The 13,486-nt window shown below is 34.8% G+C and overlaps 1 protein-coding gene across 9 annotated transcripts in view; it reads left to right on the plus strand.

The window, feature by feature from the left end:
- Positions 1-13,486, plus strand: part of RUG1 (Regulator of chromosome condensation (RCC1) family protein) — a 274,217-nt gene that overhangs the window by 112,581 nt on the left and 148,150 nt on the right. For all 9 annotated transcript variants that reach the window (XM_089809717.1, XM_089809722.1, XM_089809721.1 and 6 more), the window contains 4 exons: positions 9,716-9,758; positions 9,863-9,908; positions 10,130-10,176; positions 10,287-10,389. In XM_089809717.1, the coding sequence (XP_089665843.1) occupies positions 9,716-9,758; positions 9,863-9,908; positions 10,130-10,176; positions 10,287-10,389 (239 nt within the window). The remainder of the gene's footprint in view (positions 1-9,715; positions 9,759-9,862; positions 9,909-10,129; positions 10,177-10,286; positions 10,390-13,486) is intronic.

Consider the following 13,486-nt stretch of genomic DNA (forward strand, 5'->3'; position numbering starts at 1 on the left):
ACATGAATTTAACTTCTTTAATGCGTAAAATCTTTTAAGCTTTTGATTTGATTCAGTGCAGTGTATAATAAAACTTGGTTTTTTGTAGGTCGCCAATATGTCTTGGTTGCATGGCTCCATTTCTCATCAATGAAAATGTAATGTCCCCGATTTAGCAGGTTCCTGGAATACGGTTTTGTCAACTCATCATCGCGACCCTCGTGAGTTGACGTTTGGTTTTGGGGGTCTTTGTCCAGATATTGCTATTTTTGGACTTGCTAATTTTAGTAAGTCACCTTCGGACGATTACTATTTTTGGATGTGTAGTTCAAGCAAGGTGGACATCTGGTTTGTTATTTGAAGCTCTTGATGATTTTTTATGGAAGTCATATTTATTGGGAAGATTGTGGTTTAATGGCTATTATTGATACTCTTAATTATCATTTTATTTTATAATATAAAGTGTATGATGCTATATTATAAAAGTTGCCTTCAAGTGAAGAGTGTGAGCTTGAAGCTAAGAGGCTCAGCTTTGTTGTATAAATATGGCTTTTTGGAGAGGGAAAAATCATCTTGAATTATAAATTTTCTCTCTTGATCATCTGGTGAGGGTTTTTCCTAAAGTTTTGAAGAATTGGTTTGAAGATCGATCCTGTGAATTGCTGTTGTTGTATAGCAATTTGGCAAAGTCTCCTATTGTGGTTTTGTGATGATCCTTACTGATGTCTCCTTTGAAATTTTTTTTCTCCCTCTTCGGGCAGAGGAAATGGAGGCAGTACGACTGTGTGATGTACAGTGTGACAAGGCAATGATACAAGGAGGGCCGTACAGATGCAATGTTGGCCGTATGGTCCCTTGAACTTGGTATTACAATGACTATGAATGGCCATATGGTATGAAGGGGGTGGCAGCACGGGAATGGTTGCAGGTTGTACAATATTAAGGCCATATAGTGGGAGTGAAAGCGGATATGTGTTGTATGGTGGGAAAATGGTAACTTAGGCTGTATGGTGGCACAAGGATGCCGTACGATAGATGTAGGCAGGATGGAAGCATGGTGAGGGGAGGGGTCAAGAAGGCCGTACGATATTATGATTTCCGTACGGTAGCATAGAGGGGAGTCGAAAGGGTGCAAAAAGAGGGAAAGACTAGTGGAGGTCGTACGTCTGTGCGGTGACAGGAGGGTGAACGGTGAAATGAAGATGATGATGGGAAAATAGAGAAGTTCAGCAATGCCATTTCGAACACAATGCAATATATATTAAAACAAGAATAACTTGCAGATAATCAAAGACCAAACAGATACACTTGTACCAAATAATAATTTTCCACATAGAAAATGATGCTCCAATTTGCCAGATCCGAGCCAAGCAGTACATAGACGGAATAGGGTGAGGGTCGAATCCCATCGAAACCAGAATGCCAAGTAGGGAAGGTCTTTCACTTCCAAAATGGTGAACAATAGAGAATCCCAACGGGAATTCCCAGTACAAAGAAATATAATCCAAATTGCATACTTAATGACTATCTATAAGTCATGCTTAAATACTCGTTGAGAAAACTTTTCGAGGGTGTACAAAGATAGCTAATAGCAACACAAACTACGGAAACAAAAAATAAATGGGTCCGAGATATATTAAATCAATCGGCCCATTAACAATAGTTTGATTAATAATCTATTTTATGACTGAGATATTACAGGTTTTCCGTGTCTTAGAGATTGTTATTAAATTCTACACTAAATTCTGAGGAGTAAGACGCGTCACTATTATTTTGATATTTGCAAATTTAAGACGAGTTTGGAAGAAGAATAAGGGTCGAGTTTCATTTGAGGGTGGCGTTCAGTAATAATTATTGCTTCCCATATAGACTCTTGAGCCGTATTTACTGTTTGGTGGAGTTGGATGACAATTACCATAAACCTGTAATCATTGTTACTGGCAGCGTGAGGGTTTTAGAGGTTGTGATTGGTGTTTGGAGGTCCAATTGAGGTGTTCAATCATTGTGAAGGGGTTGAATATGCAAGCAAAACACTTGTTATTCCATTGAAGGCTCTTGGCATACGTGGCAACTGGGAATTAAAGTCGGCTGACTGCCTGCGACACAGTTCTGAATTTCCACATGCCAGTAGTCTTGGACGTGCTTCCCTTTACAAGCTCCTACCATTATACTTTAAACTCAGGGTCCTTTAAAAATTGTACTTACTGTTTTTTTTAAACAATAATATAAATCTTGCATATTTCTTTACAAATTTTGCTCAATATAAGTTTTCCCAAAAAGCAATTTAAATATCCAAATCCAAAGTCATAGAAATTGGAAAACTTTTTTAAACAAGGGAAAATTAAGTCTACATTTTTCGGAAACACAACAGAGCTCAGTTAGGCTCTTTACAATGGTACCAGAGCGGTTTCTTGCTAGCCTGCAGGAATTGGGCTTAGAATTTTCAAAGGAATATTTCTGTTGTTTTGCATCTTGAGATATGGATGGTGATCGAAGGTTTGTGCTAGGCATGCTCTATACCCAATGGGATTAGAATGTACCTCCTAGAGAGGGAGAGCCGAAGATTCAATTCGGCTTGGGTTGATAGAGATGCCTTGCAGGCATTTAGGAATATCGCAACCGGGCAACAATAGATGACAGGTTTTCTCCAATAGTAATATATGCTAATTAAACAAGGTAATACCTACAACTAGATAAGTTTAAGATCGATACTTATCTAGTATTTTATATTAATAAATTGATAAAATATAATTATAATAATAATTTATTGATTAAACTAAATACATTATAATTTATAATATATTATTTATCAAAAACAGATATCATTAATAACATCATACATATTATGGTAAACAGCACAAACCTAAATTATTAAAATAGTAAATGATTGTGTAAGTAATAAGTTTATTAGCGACTAGAAGTCATGATGTTTCATTAAGAAATAAACTTATAAATAATGTAATATAGAAAGGATGAGAAAAGGTGGGGGAGGGTGGACAAGAACGTGCGATAGGAGATCCAATTGTACACTCAACTTAGTAGAAGGCAAGATGAAGGGATACAGACTCACAGGAGAGTAAGGAAGGGAGATAAAGATCCTAGCATGGGATAGCGAGTGCAGTGATGATGCCTAGTAAGTGGAAGGTTAGAAGGGGGCATGATCATAGAGTAGGGAGAAGGAATAAAGCAGACTTTCAATACCTTTACACACAGATTGAGTCAGTTGCTCAGTTGCAGTGATAGTTGACAAATTAATAACTTGTGCATGGATAACATAGTCCAGAAGAATCATCAAGAAGGCATTCGGAATATTCACAAATTAGGCTTGATGATAAGGAATGCAATATATAGAGCATTGAATGGGTATGGGAGTTTCAATGTGGGCATATAGAGGAAATACAATGAAGACAGAGGGAATGTAATCTATGATGGTGGCAGAAATTCAAAGAACATAATCCACCAATTATTGATACGATAATGTCAGAAGGGTATGAATAACACGAAAGTCCACTTTAGGCATTTGACACATTCACAGAAGTATTGATTCGCAAGGGATTCCTGTTACCAATTTAACATATCTCCTAAATTACTATGTTATGCTTGCCTTTATACTAAGCTAGGTGTTTTAAGTTGCTGAGCATACATATTATAGAATGAAATGGATGTAGAAAGTAAAGTACAAAAATCAATGAACAAGAAAAATTGATCATTTTTATTTGAGATACAAGTACCAAAACAATACATTTTTTTTTGAGATATTCAAAACTGTTTTGATAAGGTACAAAGTGTTCAAATCTTAAATAGTACTTAATACAATGCATTTAGATACTACACAAGCATTCTCAGCTCCTAACATAATATCTGAATAAACACATTGGATAAAAAAAAAAGTACTGATAAGATAAGGGGAAAGGCCTCCATGGCTTGAATGGAAGGATCGCTGTTCTGAATGTTGAAGGAGGTTTGAGCCCGCATCTCCATCTGGGAATAGACTTGCAAAAATAGAAAAAAAAGAGGAGGGTCAATTCATACGAACTGAGCAATGGAAATCTTTCCAATTATCTCTACATTACTTAGTATTCCTACAACATGGTTATTCAGATAACTACATTAAAAGATGTGAAGGCAAGAGAGATGTTTGAAAGCAAAACAGTTTTTATGATAATAATTTTGTTTTATGTGTAGATATAGAATGAAGTTTGAAGTTGTTGAAGGATTTTGCATTAATTACATGCATGAAGCCTTTCAACTGAGATTTGTAGAGGCGAAGACTGAAGGATTGAGGAGACTATCGAAGGGACACATAAATTACAAGCGTGAAACCTTCTCGTCAAATCATGTAGAGGCGAAGACTAAAGACATGGGGAGACTGTTGAGGGGGCATACATAAATTACAAGTATGGGACCTACTAGTTGAACCATAGTAGAAGATTGAAGACATGAGGAGATTGTCAAAGGGTATAGGTATGAAACCTTTTAATCGAATCATGGAGGAATTGGAATGCTACAAGTACACATTAGGGATAAAGTTTTCAAGCATGTACAATAGAGAAGATAACATTCAGAAATAAAAGAATAAGCAAAATAGGCAGCAAGCTACAGGTGGACTCAAGGATTGATCAGCAAGGTTGTAAAGACACGAATGTGAAAATGAAATAAAATTGCAAAGGATAAATACAGAGTGAACTAGTGATGGTAAAGAAATAGAGTATGAGTTACAATCAGCAAGAAAATACAGTCATATTACGGGGCATATTTTGGGCGATTGAGAAGGAACTAAGGCAAACGGTTTTTGGGTTATGACCAAAATAGGGTGATTTAGGGAGCAATGCAAGCAGAATCCCTAGAAAAATAGCAGAAAAGGAAATATCGGTGATTTTTTGAGAGCATCATTTTCTGAATTTTACATCTGTTTGTAATATTTAACATTAAAGATTCTTAGAGTTTCAAATAAGCCCCATTCTCAGTATGAATAGATGCACATACAGAAGAAAGCTTTAGAAAATAATGACAATTAATAAACTTCAATTTCATATGCATTAAGGCAGCTACAATCATTCTCACAATCATTGGCAATGTCAATAGGCTACAACATAAACAGAAAGATGTTTATGGTAATTCAAAATCAGATATTTAGTACATGAGGTAAAATGCATCAGATCTTCCCATTTCTCAAAACATTCATGGGGACATGACTGATTTTTGTACATGTACATGACACATTGAAGTGATATCGTATGGCAAAAGTGCGAAGCATATACATAACAATGACAAGGTTATCTCATCATAAATTTCAGCATACATGTGAATGAGATAGAATGCAGGGGAATCTACTGTAGATTTCATGGTAGCAGCAAGGATATTTTCAATACAATATTCGGAAGTAAAACATATCGAAGGCACTTCAAAGGGAGAAAAGAGGATTCTTACTATAGTACCATCCCATATGCTAATGACAGATCTGATAAAAGAAGAATTAAAAAAAACAAACAAACAGCGACAAAGAATGGAGATGCGATTCATTACTTTGGGGTCATTGATTGTTGCAAACAAAAGTCTCTCTTGCCATTATGAGAAAAATACTTTCTTAATCTTTCAGAGTTAACCAAGGAGAGTTAGAAAAGATAAAATCAAATTACTTGCAATTACTCAAGGACAGGGATTCTGCTATCATGTTTATCGAAGGCCGATTACAACCCTCATGGCATACACAACAGCAAAAGAAATGGAGAAGATGCTACAGAAAATAGCGATTTCCATCATAGAGTAATATCATATATAACAGCAGATAATGAAGATAACCGTGAATAACCATGAAATCACAACAGCAAGATGTAAATATTCATGCCATAAAAAATATTCAGTTACAGCAACCATGGCATCTGAAGTAATAACAACAACAAATAACTTACATCATGGCCAATGCTTGCTGAGAATGGAGGTAAAAGAACTTACAATGATCACCCACGTCCAATATAATAGCACAGCAAGAAACCCATGAAAGTCACGGCATCAAGCTAGAAAAAGAAGCTACGAGATTCACCAGCAGGAACCTGTGAATGAAATGAAGCCACGAAACATGGAGGAATAAACTCAGAGAGTCCATAACCAGCAGTTATGGCATTAAATCCATCCAATAAGTCATGGCCATAAACTAGGAGCAAGAAATCATCATTCATGGCGTTCACAGAATGAAGAAACCCATGCAAGGAGAAGAAATGGAGCCATCTAACTGGAGTAAAGCAAAAACCTCATGAAATTGTAGAGAAATCATCATTCATGGCATCCAACAAGCACTCACGACTACCATGAACTCACGAAATGCAGATAAAATCGCCCACAACAGCCAAAGCCTCAACCACAAAAGTGAGGGAAAGAACTCATGAGGTAAACGCAGAGCACTCATAGAAAATACACCAGGCATCCAAGAGCCATGAAATGGAGTCATGGTAGTAACACTTACAGTAGAAGTAAAGGTTCACGGCTCACACCATGAAGAAACCCAATGGAACTTACAAAATGCTACATGAAAGCCACGACCTGAACACAAGTAGATGTTCATCCAACCCAATCAAGCAGAGGCAAGGTGAAATCGAAGGAAAAAGGGCTAGAATTTCCTCATGGCGGCTATGGTTTAGAACCCTTCTTGTCCTTGTTTGCGTAAAAGTGCCATCAAATGAAACCAAATGTTTATGAATTTCACCTTTTTTTGCCTTTTGATAGTCCTTAAGTTTCATTTGATATAGTTTCGGGTTTGCCTTTGGCTTTAATTAAATTTAAAACTATGTATTGATATAATCTAACTTTATGAAAGTTGTTATTAATAATTATGTTAATACATAGTTTTGAATTTAAATGTATTTTGTTCTAAAATTAGAAAATAATGAAAATGTTATTATGTTAATTGATTAATTATCAATTGATTAATAATAATTATTTTGAACAAAATAATTTATTATTATTTGCATCAATCGTGTAATTAATGTTAATAAATTGATATTTATAAATCAATTTGTTAATGTGAAGTTAAATGCAATAATAATTATAAAAAAGGGAGTTAAGGCAAGTTTCGAATTTTTAATACCTAAATGATAAGGGAGATAAGGCCAGTTCAGTGGCTATTTTTGGACTCACAAGTCGAACTCTAGACTGTGGAGTCAAAAATGGAGTTATTTTTGGCATTTTCAGAGTCTTTTTTAGAATTGTTCACATGTGTGATTGGTCAAAGGGCAGTTTGAGTTTTCCATGCAGTGATGGAGCACTTTAGTGCTATTTTTGGCGATATATGGAGCAGTTAAGGCCAGTTTTGCATGTAGTTCGTTATGGTAGCCTATTTTATGCATACTTTGCATATTTTTGATGATTTTTACATGATATATTTCTGGGTTGATTTTGAAATCCGAGTTATGGTTTTTTGCATGATTTTGAGGAGTTAGAGGCAGTTTTTCAGTTAGCTATCAGTTGGATAGGGGTTGAGGGTAGTTTTCAGGGGCTTCTTCATTATTTGGATCAATTTTGACTTATTTTTTCTATGCATGATCTTGAAATCCGAATTAGGGTTATGAGCTGTATTTATTGTATATTTACCTCATTAAGAGGATCTTCTTTCGGATTCAGATCTTTGTACATTGCAAATTTTGAGTTGATTGTAAGAGCAATTTGTAGCAAAGGCTTTTCAGCATTGGTTATATAGATTTAGTGGTTCCTTCTCATTGATTCTTGTGCAATATTGTGGATTCTTTACTTTTATGTTGTGTTCGTCCTTCATTTAAGTTATATTCCTTATTGTAGGTTTAAATCTTGATACATGTGATTACAGGTTTTTGTTTATGTCCTTATTCTTTTTGCAGAAAATTGGTAAAGCCTAGGTTTTCCCTTCGTAACAAAAGATTCCAGGTTCTTGCATAGAATCACTTTTGTAGTTGCGTGTTTGTCTGAGTATTGTGAATCATTTGTATCTTTCATAATTTGTGTTGATTTGATTAAAATTACATACAAAATCATCAGTGTATCACCTCATTTAGGTTAGTATTCATTATTTGTCATTCACTTCTCATCCCTTTTCCCGCATATAATTTAGGTTTTAGGTGATCACTATTTAGGAACCGGCCTAGCTTTTGGAGATTCATCTCTTGTTTTAGGACAACCCACCACTTGAGAGAGCTTCCATGTTTCAACAGGATAGCTAGATTCTGCATCTTGCTATAGGCGCAATCTTGATTGACAACAATTCCATAATAGAATAGTGATCTGTTATCTGAGGAAACAATTCCTATATCTGCACACATTACAAATAGGAATTATCTTACAGAGAATATATGCATGCTAGTGATGAAAGCTTATAAACACCAAATAAGAGAGCATCAGACCTACAATAAAGCATAAATTTAAGATATGTAGTTGGTTAAACCTTCCACAAAGGAGATACAGTCAAAGATATCATTACAACTAATATTAGAAGAAGAAACACAATAGGAAATAAGCAATTATCAATAAGACTGAAAATTGCCTTATCAATTCTGTAATAATCTATTTTATAGAAAATGCAGGCATTTATGTGACAATAAATGCCTAGAAACTCACTGTTGGAAACATTTGAGCAATCATCCAACTATTGATTACGAAAAATGTTTATATATGATCCTTCTAGAGCCGTTTATATATGATCCTTCTAGAGCGCTGAGAAAGCACGAATTGGGCTCACCATTGAATATGATCAATAAGTAGAAAAGATTGAAGTTAATGATGATAATAAGAAGGCCTCACAATTATTTTCCACCAATCAATAAGAAGGCTAATCATAAGTGGTAACCACTATTTACGTGTAGATAAAGACCAACTAAAATAAGGATAATGATGTGATAAGCGGGATTAGTGTTGGAAAGGTTTGAAAATTATTATTAAAGGATGAGACTTATAGGGGATATCTTATTCAAATATGTTGTTCATCTTTGACATAAGAAATCAGAATGCATTACAATTATATATATAAGAGCTAAAAGTTGACACCATTGATTGCAAGTTAAGGAAGGTGCATATAGGAAACACCATCAACCTTATGCTAAGAGTTAGTGTACTAGATTAGTTGAAGCACAAGAATTGGATAAGTAAGTGTGAGAAATTAAGATAGTTGTACCCATATTCTAAGATATCTGATAAGGGGATATTACAACTACCCACTTGCTACTAATGCAACAGGTATATGTGAAGTAAATAGGCTGGAAAAACCATTCCAAACAGAATGCAAGAAAATTTGAAATAACCAACTGGATACATAATATACAAATACACACACCTACGAATGGCATGCAAAGGAGAAGAAAATGAAGAGGAACCGAGGAAGAAAATGAAGAGGAACCGAGGAAGAAAGTGCAGCTCTAAAGGCAGTACCATAGGATCACATTTCATCACTAGGCTTTAGAGAAGCACTCTCCTTGCCAGAGATCAATCTTCATTTTTTCTCTATATCCTCAATATAGCACTTCATTTGGTGTTCAAATAACTTATTTCTTTGATTGTTGTTATTTTTCAAAATTTGGAATTGAGATCATTCAGCATTCTTGATGAAGTTCTTTTGTTGTTGTTTTATGATACTGTATAATTAGAATAACTTTTTGTAACATGTTTCCTTGGTTTTGGTGGATATCAATATCATGATAATTCTCTGTTTCATTTTCTTTTTAGTTAAAGATGAATATATGAGCTGATTTCAGTGTTTTGTACTAATTATTTGCAGCGAGTACACTCCAAAGCTGATTAAATCTCTAGAGAGGTTCAAGGTGGTGATCAGAACATTCTCTTTTGTATACTGAAGTATGTGAAATAGTTTTTGGAAAAAGATCATGGAATATCAATTAGCTTTGTTATACATTTATTTGTGCAGATTTGCAGGATTGCTGCTGGATTTACACATTCTGCATGTATTGATGGTAAATAAGCTTTTTAGCTCTCTTTTAATAAATTTCTTTGCTTGTATTTTTTGATCTTGTAGTGAAGTTACAAAAAGTAGTCTCGTGCATTTAATTGTTGTCAATGGATCTGATCATTGATAATTAGAAATCATTGATAGCTATTTCATTGCTTATAAAATCTTCTGGAGTTTTAATATTGTATCTGCACAGTTTTCTGATTTTTTCATCCAAACTTGCAGTTAATGGCAGTGTTCTTGCATTTGGTCAAGGAAGTATGTACCAACTGGTCTGTATAGAGATGCATTTGTTAGTGTAGTTATTTAAGGTTCAATGTAGATATTGGGTTGTGTCAGTTTCTCTCAAAATTTACTCTTGGTTTATATATTATTATTTCAGGGTTTGGGGCATACAAATGATTCATCTGTACCATCTCACGTAAAAGACCTGGCATTTGCACAGAAAGTTGCATGTGGAGGCTATCATACATGTGTTATAACAAGTATGTTTTTTTCTTTTTCTTTGTATGAATTCCATATACATTTTTTCTAATAAAATAAAAGAAGTCTTCCTTTGTATATATTTATATAATGAGGATCTAGACTCTGTAGAGTATCCTGAATAACATATTAAAAACAAAGTTGGGAGAACTAGTTTTTCCAGGTTTCTTTCTTTTCTTTGTACTTGGGTGTTGGAAGCTTGAATATTGGTCATGTTGAGTTATTGGGAGAATTTAATTTCTTAGCCTTTTTTAGACTTTTTATATGTCCAGTTGGATGGAAAGGGGACTTGAGTCTAATAATGTTTGGAGTTTTTGCATTAGATTTTCATAGTCAAACTTTGGAAACTCTATTGGTCGCATACTTGAAATATTGTTGTAATTGTGTTAAAATTTCCGAAAGATGCAAAATGCTCTTAAATTCTGTAATCATCTTCTTGGCATGTTTGTGATGTGAGTGGGTGGTAAACTCAAATTCTGTTGTAACTATTTTGTGACTATGTTTGTTTTCAGATAGTTGAGTAATGCAAGTTTCAATACCTTTGTTGTAGGTCTTTTTGTAGTGATTGGTGCTAATGTTGGTAGGTGTGAATTTTGGATGAGCTCTAAATTGGCTCCAATTTTTTTTGTCCACACCTTTACTAGGTCTTCCAAGTTTTGATGAGCACCTGGTTATTCTTAGGGTTTGGGGAGTTGTGCGAGAGGTTGTATGGGGGAGGGGGGTAATGAATTAGCATATTGATGATCTTTACTTTTTACAAACTTAAAACTTGTGCAATAATACCATTTACTCAAGAGTAAAGTTGGGCAATAACATCATTTAATCAAAATCAATAATCACACACATGAGAAAAGCACAATAACTCATAATAGATACCTGGAAACCCTTGTCAGATAAAACCACAGAAAATTCCCTTGCTTCTATAATAACTTCTTACAAAATATGTAGGCTCAACATACTAGAGGCACAGACACCTCATTCAATTCGTGAGAACTTGCCCACTAGATGCACCAACTCCTGATCCAATTTGTGAGCACTAGCCCACTATAGGCACCAATTCAGTGACATCAACTCCTCATTCAAACTCTCTTCACAAGAACTCTCTCTCTCTCTCCCCCCTTCACACTGTTATAATTTTTTTTTCAAATATGCTATAGGGTCATAGACTGATCATAAATCTGTCAAAAACCTCTTTTCAGAAGTGTACGATAAATCCCACACATTGAAGTAAACCTTCTAAATTGCCAAGGAAGGATATGGAGTAAACCATACCAAAAACTCTCCTGAAATCCTATCACTGAAAGATGCCATACAAGGAATTCCAAATTCGAAAGTACTATGAAATATTACAAAAGATCTCCAACAAATATCTGCGAGAGTAGATCTTTCACTATCATAGCTAGTTTTCTTCAAGAGGGACTTTGCCCTCAGGGAGGTTGAGACGGATCAAGTCCAAATATTTGGAACTATGCAAGATTTTCTTAGAGAGAAATATCAGAAACACTAAACTCAACATACCAGTGGACACACTCTCCCCCTTTTTATTAGCTTGTTAGGGAACTTTCTAGAAACTCCCTTCTAAAATCAATTTATTAACTTATTAAAGCCCTTTACCCTTAAAATGATCCAATTTACATTTTAAAAATAAGACTCTTAATGAATCAGTTTATGCAATGAAAAGGATACGTCACTGACTAAAATTGAAGGGCACTTATTACAACTCACCAACTCAAATAATTTGGGAAAAGTCCCGCTTTCTGGTCCACTCCAAAATTCAAGGCCAAACATCATACAAGAATGATGCAACTCAAAGAAGGTGCCCCAACAGCGAAAAAAATCTTCAACTGAAATCATTAAATTGCATACCCAATTTACCTTCCAATTTTTTATGTAATATGGAATGATGGTGCCTTCTAGCATCATATCACTCCTAATGCAATTGTCATTTGGCTTTCACTTACATATTTCATATATAGTGTTCCCCTATGAGGGTGACCAAATTCCTCTTAAAATGAACTCAAATAATTAGTGGGCTGAAACCCTGTAATGTCCCTTTTTGGGACATTAGAGGATTTTCAAATATACCCTTATGATATTAAAATTTATCAATGAGATCTGGAACAAAATGGAGCAATTTAATATTATAAGGGGGGCTAAAGGTCAAGGAGGAATAAGATGAAAAGCCAGAGGAAAGTTGAAGAGTCGTAGAGGAATAAAACAAAAGCCAGAGGGGAGTTGAAGAGTCTCAGTTTGTGTATTAAAAGGGAGAGAGGCTCATTCTTGGATATGTTTGATTTATTATTCAGATTTCAGTTTCTTTCTTTGTCATGTCCTCAAATTTGAATGTAATAATTTAATTAAATTAATTAATTAACCGGTCCTAGAATTTAAATAATATATCAAAAGGACTTTTAATTAGTTACATTAATTAATTAAGTTGCGGCCAAGTTAGTAATATGTGTATTTGTATTTCCGATTGGTTTATTATATCTTGGACCCATTTTAAATTTAATTGTTTCCATAGGTAGGTGTGGCTGTCGGCTATCTTTGTACACCCTCGGAAGATTTACTCGATGGGTATATTAAGCATGACATGTAGGTAGTTGTTAGGTATGCATTTTGGATTATTTCTTTTGTACTGCGAATTCCTGTTGGAGTTTTGGATTGTTCGCCATTTCGGAAGTGAAAGATCTTCCCTATTTGGCTCATGTAGTTTCGGTGGGATTCAACCCTCACCCTATTCCGTTGTTGCATGTAATACTTCGCTCCGATTTGGCAAATCGGAGCACCATCTTTTAGCAAATATTAATTGAAGGTTATTTGTTTTTAAATCTCCATTCTTGTTTACCTTTGTCTGATAAATTCGGGATAGTAGTTTATGGTGCATAATTGAACCCATTTTCCATCCATACCCCATCTGCGACTTGCAACATTCAATGCAACTTTTGTACTATTTGCAAGCTTACCTTATGACCTTCATACACCTACCGTACAACCTTCTTATACACCATATGACCTCACTCATTCGGACACCTTGTCACCTTACAAACCTACACTAGATACTGTACGTCCAGCATCTGTAGTTACTTGTGGTCACGT

The sequence above is a fragment of the Cupressus sempervirens genome, chromosome 11 (genome assembly GCF_028749045.1).
Source record: "Cupressus sempervirens isolate cs-2001-9-10 chromosome 11, ASM2874904v1, whole genome shotgun sequence".
NCBI lineage: Eukaryota > Viridiplantae > Streptophyta > Pinopsida > Cupressales > Cupressaceae > Cupressus > Cupressus sempervirens.